This window comes from Nymphalis io, chromosome 7 (genome assembly GCF_905147045.1).
Source record: "Nymphalis io chromosome 7, ilAglIoxx1.1, whole genome shotgun sequence".
Lineage (NCBI taxonomy): Eukaryota > Metazoa > Arthropoda > Insecta > Lepidoptera > Nymphalidae > Nymphalis > Nymphalis io.
The window spans coordinates 8,417,710-8,427,197 of record NC_065894.1 but is presented as its reverse complement, the minus strand read 5'-3'; the positions used below and the strand labels follow the sequence as shown (position 1 = coordinate 8,427,197).

General features: G+C 32.9%; 2 protein-coding genes across 2 annotated transcripts; both read left to right on the top strand.

The window, feature by feature from the left end:
- Positions 1-2,485: 2,485 nt before the first annotated feature.
- On the top strand, positions 2,486-3,728 carry LOC126769754 (chorion protein S38-like). Its single transcript, XM_050488672.1, has 2 exons — positions 2,486-2,497; positions 2,577-3,728. Exons 1-2 carry the CDS (start codon positions 2,486-2,488, stop codon positions 3,726-3,728), a joined length of 1,164 nt encoding a protein of 387 aa, XP_050344629.1.
- Positions 3,729-8,080: 4,352 nt separating this feature from the next.
- LOC126769753 (uncharacterized) lies at positions 8,081-9,262 on the top strand. The gene is made up of 2 exons (XM_050488671.1): positions 8,081-8,092; positions 8,178-9,262. Exons 1-2 carry the CDS (start codon positions 8,081-8,083, stop codon positions 9,240-9,242), a joined length of 1,077 nt encoding a protein of 358 aa, XP_050344628.1. The 3' UTR covers positions 9,243-9,262.
- The last annotated feature ends 226 nt before the right edge of the window (positions 9,263-9,488 follow it).

Here is a 9,488-nt window from a genome sequence, read left to right as displayed (position 1 = left end):
TTTCTTTAAAAATATATTATGGCATTTCAGTATATTATTAGATTTAAATATAAGCTATTTGGTGCTACAAATATAATAATAGCAATTCATAATGGCATTTATCGATTATCGACACCGTTTTTGTTGTAAATACGTAGAATGTAAGCTTAGATTAAAATAAGTTTATAAAAAATATGAATGTTAAATTTACCATAATGTAAATATTTAAAATGATTAATGTATAAAATATATTTTAATTGTTATTGTGATGAATGAAATTGTTATACGTTAATGTTTATATTAAGTTGTTATTAGTATTAAAAATATGAAATCACTATGAAGCTATTTTATTAAATTTGAATGAACCTAAACAACAATTAATCACACTGCATAATATCAGTTTTAGTAGAATAATTAATTAAATTAATACACATATACTTTCCCATATATCACGCAAGATATTAATCGTTAGCTAATAGCTGCGCTCGCGCAGGCTGAAAAACGTGAGAGCACGATGTTCATCATTTTCTCTTGTAAACATTTCTTAGATTTCACTTAATTCTAACGGTCAATTATAAAGATTAATACTCTAAGATCATTGTTACGTCATTTAAAAGTAACATGTGATGACAATATTTATAATGATGGAAATATTGTTGCCGATTTAAATATAAAAGCTATAACGTTAAATTTATGGAAATGTTTTGTTTAAAATGCTTAATTTCAAATGATGTTTAAGCTCTCTCTCGTTAATATTTTTGCAGATTTGTATTTATTTTATTGGGAATATAATATTATACCTGCTCTTTCAGAATTAAAATAATTAAAAAACATAGCCGATAAGGTTATTTGATTTTTTTTTAAATAAATATATATGTTCTTGTCTATTTAATTTTCAATGGCTCACTTAATATTTAAATCAAAACACAACAATATAAACTTTGGCTGTATATTAGGTGGTACCGGTATTGTACATATGGAATAAGATATATACTTTCATATTTTATTTTTGAGATTTTTTTAGAATAGGTACCACCTGATGGTAAGTGGTCACCACCGCCCATAGACATTGGTATTGAAAGAAATGTTAACCATCGCTTACATCGCCAATGCGCCACCAACCTTGGGAACTAAGTTGTTATTTCCCTTGTGGCTGCAATTACACTGGCTCACTCACCCTTCAAACCGGAACATAACAATACCAAATACAGCAGATTTCCGGTAGAATAGTTAATGAGTGCGTGATACCTACCACCAGTAAAATAAAAATAGATTATTGTTTATACTGAAGCATAGCCGTGATTCACATATTCTGTAATACATGTTACTACATACTCAATCACATCTTAGAGTATATCAAGATGCTATGTAATAAAGTGCGTGTGTCGTCTCGCTTTCTTAATGCATGTACTGCTCGAATAACACATTAGCCACTAAATATATTTGCTTTTATTTAGACAGATCATTTATAAATCTGTCTGAAAAGTATTTATTCACACGTTGTGAAAAGTGAACTAGATTTCGATTATATCTTAATTTTCTTAGAAAACCATTCGTAAAATTTCATTACTGCCTTAAATTTAAAAAATGATTGAAATCTTCCGCTTTATTCAGTAAATTATGTTTTTTCAGGCATTACTTACATTACTTTTTGTTTAAATATCACTCATTGGTCAATTATTCACATGCAGCTTTTATAAGAATGAGTTTTTTTTTTATAAATTTATATGTAATATATTTCTTAAGTTATATTTTCAACTAGAAAATAATAAGCTACAAACAATAGTGATGAACTTTAGAATATATTATGCCTAATATATTTTGCATGATTTTACGCGGATAACAAAAATGAGTCGCCTTATTAAATATATGATTCTAGAAAAAAAAGAGATATAATTTGTACTTGAGTAACAATGTGTTTATTATTTATAAACAGAAAGCAAAAGTAAATTAGAGCTTGGACCTCATTACAGTTAGGTTATTAGTAAGTCATAGTTCCACTCATTTAATTAGAAAAGTGTGTGTCATGTAAGAAAAGATAGGCTTTGGAATGTGGTGCCGGTAAGTAGCTTACAAACTCGTTATTCATAATATTTTCTATCGTGTGCATAATAAGTAGTAAATATTCTTTGTAAAAATCATATTATACCAACTTTACTTATTTTTTTTAATTTAAATCTAAGTTTTGTTTATTTAGATTAATCGCACGCGCTTTCCTAACCGTGTTAACTTATTAAGTAATCGATATGATGCTGATGTGCCTATGCTTTTTTTGGGACACACGTTAAGTAACCGGTAATAGAATTAATTTAGATAATATTATATCCGTTAGAAAAGGAAAGACTATCGTAACCTGTTCTTTGCACTCGATTTCTATCATTTTAAAACACGATATAAACGACACAACTATATAAATATGATGGAAATAGTCGAAACTACGCAAACAAGTCCAGCTTGTTGTGGAATACACAACTTTATTAGAGTGGCCAGCTGTTAGCTAAACAATATGGCTACCCTTGTAAGTCAATAAATAAGCTTATGACGAAATTATATTTTATTTTTATTTTGATATTTGATTATTTATTTATTTATTACAGACAAAATTGACAGCCTTAGCTATTCTTGTGAATAGTTGCTATGCAGGCATTTTACATGGGCATAGTCATCATGAAGAACATAGCCATGGTTATCCAGCGGCACAACCTTCTAGCATATTTTCAGCATCTTCTTCAAACGCCTTAGCATCATCAAGCTTCTCTCCCAGTTCATTCCCAGTTGGATCTCTACCATCTGCTACTTATTCTGGTGACACTTTCATAGGAAGTGGTCCTTCAAATGGATTTGGACATGAAGAAAGTAGTCACTCGAGTGGATTCGGACATATAGAAAGTGGTCACTCAAGTGGATTAGATGCTGGCCATATAGGTACTGGTTACTCCAATTTATATAACGCTGGTCTTGTCGGAAATGGTTATGCCAATGGATATAATGCCGGCCTTATCGGAAGTGGTCACTCAAGTGGATTCAGTACAAGTCTTGGTGGAAGTGGTCACATAAGTGGATTCGGTGGTGCTAATACTGGTTTCGGTACAGCGGGATTGACTGATGTTTCTGTTGGTAGCAATGGATTTGGATCAGGATTGGGTGGTGCTACTTTTGCTGCACCAGTTGGGGCTGGAGCTGCTCTTCCAGGATCAGAAATTATTGGAAATGATGCACCCCCTGCAGGACCAAAAGCTCCAGTTATCACTGAGATTCATGGCCTAGCTAACAATAATGGTGCTCCTACAAGATATCGTGTTCGCGATGAACCTTACCAAGTATTTCGTGAAGTAACACACAGAGTTCCCCAACCCGTTCCCGTACCAGTTCCTCAACCTGTTCAAATTCCTGTACCACAGCCCTACCCCGTCCAGGTCCCTGTTGTAAGAAACATCCCCGTTCCAGTTGTTAAGATCCAGCACGTAAAAGTTGACAAGCCCGTACCTTACCCGGTAGAAAAAATTGTAAAAGTTCCCGTCGAGAAAGTTGTTCATGTGTCGGTTGACCACCCAGTGCCAGTTGAGAAAATTGTCGAAGTACCCGTTGTAAAACTGGTCAAAGTTCCAGTTCATGTCGTGAAGAATTACCCAGTACCCGTTTTCAAGACTGTTCATCACAAAGCCCATGCTAGCTACGGCCAAGGTTATGGACATGGCCACAGTTACGGCTACGGTCATGGCCACGGACAAGGATTGTCTCTCTGGTAAACCAATAGTTAGAATTATTGAATACAAATGTACATATCTCATTCGCAATGCAACCTAGTATGGTTTATTTGTAAATATACGTCATGTCGTTAGCTCATCGAGAGGCTGCAATGTAGGGTGATAACTAAGTCATTAATTTAGGTAAATGAATTGTGGGCTTAATTTTTCACGTTTTGTAAATAGTAATATAGGTTTTATTACTTTATTAAAACGATAATCCAAAGATCCTAAAGTTTTATTTATCCCTTATTATATTTTACAATATCCTATTATATATATATGTCTATAATTCATATTTGCAAAAATGATATTTGTTTTGTCGAATATTTTAGTAAATATTACAATATTTCAATATATTTCACATACAAATAGTAAGGAATTTATTTTATATTAGCAAAATAAATAAAAACTTATCATACATTCGATTTTACTTCTTTCGCTATTTGTTTGACAATATATTAAAAATATATTTATTGCAACAAAAAATAGCTATAAGATAAATAAAATTAAAGTCCCATAAATGTACCCATGCAAGTAAAAAGCAACGTATCCTAGTAAGGAGACGGTTTATTCCACTATACTACAAATGCAGGTTTGTGAATACGCATATTCCAGGACTTCATATGACACAACTAGGTGGTAGATCTTTATACAAGCCCTTCTAGGTAAGTACCACCCACTCAGAGATTCTATCGCCAAAGAGCAATATTAAGTCTTGTTGCGTTCAAGGCCGAGTGAGCCAGTGTATCTACAAACACAAATAGCATCTTAGTTCCCAAGGTTGGTGGCATGGGTGATGAAAGAATTTCTGAATATTTATTACGTCACCTATGGGCATTGTGGTGGTGACCACTTACTATCACGTGACCTATTTGGCCGCTCGCCTACCTATCACACAAAGAAGGATGTTTCAGTAATTGTCGAGCACGATATAAAATGTAAACACAAGTCAATGTATGAAAACTGAGTTCCGAATATTGAGCTTCTTTATATATTTTTTAATAAATATTTATATATTTTTTAAATAATGACGTAATTCTTTTAACTCGTAATTATTGTAAATTAATTACCTGTTAATGTCCCACTGCTGGGCTAAGGCCACCTCTTCCTTTCGAGGAGAAGGTTTGGGGCTTATTCCATCACGCTGCGACCGCTCCAATGCGGGTTGGTAGAATACACATGTGGCATAATTTCAATGAAATTAGACACATGCAGGTTTCCTCACGATGTTTTCCTTCACCGTTAAGCACGAGATGAATTATAAACACAAATTTAGCACATGAAAATTCAGTGGTGCTTGCCCACGATCATCGGTTAAGATTCACACGTTCTAACCACTAGGCCATCTCGGCTTTATTGTAAGCCAAGTTTTTGAATGCATATACATAATATGATCGCATAGCCTTTACAGTGTTAATTTTTTAATGAGATTTAAAACAAACTTCAATTTTTATAATTATTTAAATTGATAAATCTTATCGGTTGAAGGGCAGACAAGATATAGAATTAAACAGTAAAAGGGGAAATTTTAATACTGTGCATCAAAGAGAAAGATATTATTTATCTATTCATCAGAATATTATCAGCACAAAACAGATTTTCTAATTCTTCTCATGTAAACATTATATTAAAAAATATATATTTTGCTTACAATCTTAACTATTATAATGTGGTCGATTGTGAAAACAGCTGTAATTATATGTTTGTGAAACATAAAAACATAATGGAAAAATTATTTTTATTTAAAATTTTTATGCGTTTCTGCGCATACAAAAATGTGCTTAGACTTTTATTATGTTAGTACTTTTCTTCTGGCTGTAAATAAAAACTTTAAACTTTATGTTTTTTTATTTTTATGAAAGGAAATAACATTTAAACCGCCATAGTGCTAAAAGGAAATGTTTGTGGTACTAGATTCCAAAACATAAGCTTATGGCTGGCTGGGGAGCCACATTTAAATGGATTGTATTTTTTAAGTGCAAAAAAACCCGTATAGCATTATATTTATATTTATTGATGATATAAGTTATTTAGGTCAATTCATTTTAATAAGCTAAGTTTAAAGTTGTAATCACATTAATTTCTTTTTTTAAGATATTTTAATAATTTTGTTTCCGTAATTATGTTCTACTTTCATATTAAATAAATAATAAATGTAATAAAAACATAATAATAATGAGAGTTAAATTATTCTTGTTAATAGTTTATCAAAACACACACACACATAACACAAATACATCTTACTATAACTAAAAGTCGAGATGGCCCAGTGGTAAGAACGCGTGAATCTTAACCGATGAACGTGGGTTCAAACCCAGGCAAGCACCTCTGAATTTTCATGTGCTTAATTTCTGTTTATAATTCATCTCGTGCTTTTCGGTGAAGGAAAACATCGTGAGGAAACCTGCATGTGTCTAATTTCATCAAAATTCTGCCACATGTGCATTCCACCAATCCGCATTGGAGCAGCGTGGTGGAATAAGCTCCAAACCTTCTCCTCAAACAGGGAGAGGAGGCCTTAGCCCAGCAGTGGGACATTTACAGGCTGTTACTTTTATAACTAAAAGTACAATAATTTATTATACAGCAGCGAAATTTTAGGTATTCCAAAAAAAGGCAAGGGAAAAACTTCTTTATTCCAATTAGAACTAATTTAAATAACTGTATGGTAGGGTTTGCAAAAATACACGTAACATTTGTCTATATATTATTTTATCTAAACAAGCAAATTAGAACAATAAACGCCTGTATTAGATTATACTTGCAATGTCGTCGTTTTAAAAAAAAAACAGTACATAAGGCTTTTATTATTAAATATCATTAATATAAAGATTAGCTTAAAATTTTCTTGTAATTTTAATATTATTCGAAATAGACAATATTACATATAAAGTAAATTGAAAGCCAGCAAATGTATTGTATTCCACCACGCTGCTCCTATGAAGGTTACACGTCTGACACAATTTTATCCATCATTTGCAGGATTCTTCGCGATGATTTCTGATGTTTATCCGGCTCGAAAACGTAATCTTCATTTACTTGTGTTAGCCATTGTGCATCTTAGCTCGATTTTATTTCAAGTAATTTGAACCATGCAATTTATACATATATTTTGCCAAATTGTAGGTATATTTTGTCTTTATCGATAAAGAAATGAATAAAGGTTAAATAAAGAAATATTTCATACAATTTGCCTTGTAATTTTTTTCCCAATCAATTTGTTTTCAAGGTATACGTACTTACTGTTTATTATTGTATTAACAGAGCAAAACTTGTTTTGGACTCACACTTTTTCAATTCTGTACTAGTTAGTAACAGCCTGTGAATGTCCCACTGCTGGGCTAAGGTCTGATCTCCCTTTTTAAGGATGGAGTTGAGTGAGTGATGGATGGAGTGAAGTATGGAGCTTTATTGGATTTTACTAGTTTTCTCTGAATTTCGTGTGTTAATTTATTTCAGTATATATGTTATACAGTGTTTGTTGAGATGGTCGTGATCTATTATCTATGGAATGCTTTAAACTGGTTGAACCGGCTTATTATTACGAAACACTTTCTTAAGACCGCAATATAAAAATATATTCGCGTTACAATTACGTAAAGCTATTGCCACAGAACTTCTCCGGAAATACCTCCAAATATCGGTTAGACGATATTTTGTTACTAATAATATAAATTCTTATAAACCAGGTGAAATTATGTGTACATTTGAAACCAGTTTTCATAAATTATACTCTTAAAGTTATGTAACAAAGGTATGAAGGACGGAAATCGATTACATCACGAAAGATGCCCTCAAACGTGAAATCAATTAAAATATAATTCAATGAATATAGGTTAAATGTTAATTTTATAGCGTATTGCTGAAATTTTAACAATAATTTATGGAATCTCATTAAAATGTGACATAGATAATAAAGGGCCCAGGGCAAAGTTAAAAGGTTTTTTTAGCTATAATATGATTTTAGCACTAACATACTTTAAAATATAATTACAATAAAATTATAGCGGAAATATGATAACATTTATTTAATATAGCAAGCTTTTAATCTACACCAATTTCAGGATGAAAGTAAAATTCTTTCAGAATGAAAGAAGAAAATTTATTAGATTAATTTTTTTTTAGGTTTTACATTTCCTATTTTGATTCAGCATATTAAAAATATACATAACATATTATGACGCTACGACACACGTTCGACTAATTTATTCATAGGCGTTGTACCAAAATGGCGACGTCTTTGACCACTATAAATATGTGGTTACGTTACGGTATCAAATCACAAACTTTCCGAAGTCGGGACAAACAACAACAAACTTTTTTGGCTGGCATTAAGCGTTTAGCTAATAGCCATGGTGTTTGTTGTAAGTACTTCAAACTGTTTGATACTAAAATATAAAAAAACATAACTGAACACGTTTGATTTAATTTTATATATCATTATTTCAGGTCAAAGCGGTTTTCCTGTCAGCACTAGTGTATAGTGCTGCAGCTGGTATATTGACTGGTCAACACGATCATGATTCATATGTAGAATCAGCAATTGGTGCACCATCTGCATCTTATGGTGCACCCTCGAATTCTTATGGGCCACCACATTTATCAGGATCAGACTTCAGTGCACACTCAATAAGCGATGGCGGTGCTTTGCATGCACAACATGTGAATGGACACAATGTGGACAGTGCTTCTTTCGGCGGCAGTGGACCTGCTTTATCAAGTGGACCTTCTTCTTTTAACAGCGCCGATTTTATCAACAGTGGCTCATTTTCAAGTGGTGCAGTCAGTAGCAGTTCCGCTTTAAGCAATGATATTGGAAGCTCCGGCTCAGTTTTAAGCGATGGAGATTTAAGTGGACCCGCTTTTACTGGAGCATCAGGTTTGGATAATAGTGGAACTAGTTACAACGACCCTGGAGTGAATAGCCCTTCTTTTACTGGTTCAGCTATTGATGGAGGATCTATCGGTACTTTAGGTGGTTCAAGCCCGTCAGGTGGAGACCTTGGCGGCATTGGAGGTGCACTTACTGTATCTGGAGCACCAAGAGTTATTGGAACTTCTGTTTCAGTTGGCCGCCCTATAGCTCAGGCTTCAAGATATGAATTGCAATCTGTCGTACAAAATATCGTCCGTCGCATTCCAGTTGAAGTAACACGTCACATACAAGTTTCTGTACCCCAACCCGTCCCAGTTCCTGTGCGCCAAGAAGTTAAAGTTCCCGTTCCACAACCCTACCCTGTCCACGTAGATGTTGTCAAACATGTACCATATCCAGTATACAAAACTGAACATGTTGAGGTAGAGAGGCCAGTCCCCGTTGAGGTTGTAAAACATGTACCATTTGAAGTTATTAAAAAGGTTCACGTACCAGTTGAGAGACCTGTAGAAGTAATAAAGAAAATCCATGTACCAGTCGAGAAACATGTTGAGGTCCCGGTAGCAGTTTGGAAACCTTATCCGATCCACATCATTAAACACGTCACTCATTACAAAAAGAAAAGCTGTTGTTGGTGAAATAAGTCATGATCGTGCCAAATAGTCAAATATAGTTGTAAATACTTTAGTCATTAGATGTACATATGTAAAATAAATATCATATTTCTAAATCATTCTTTTATTTTCTTTTATACTTTTAATAAAACATCTTAAACCTAACAATATTAACGGAAGCAAAACAAAGCCCTATATTATACTATCTCGGGTATATTGAAAAATCTTAAAATTAGTTTTTTAATAATGATTTCCTATTTTTATCTCAGA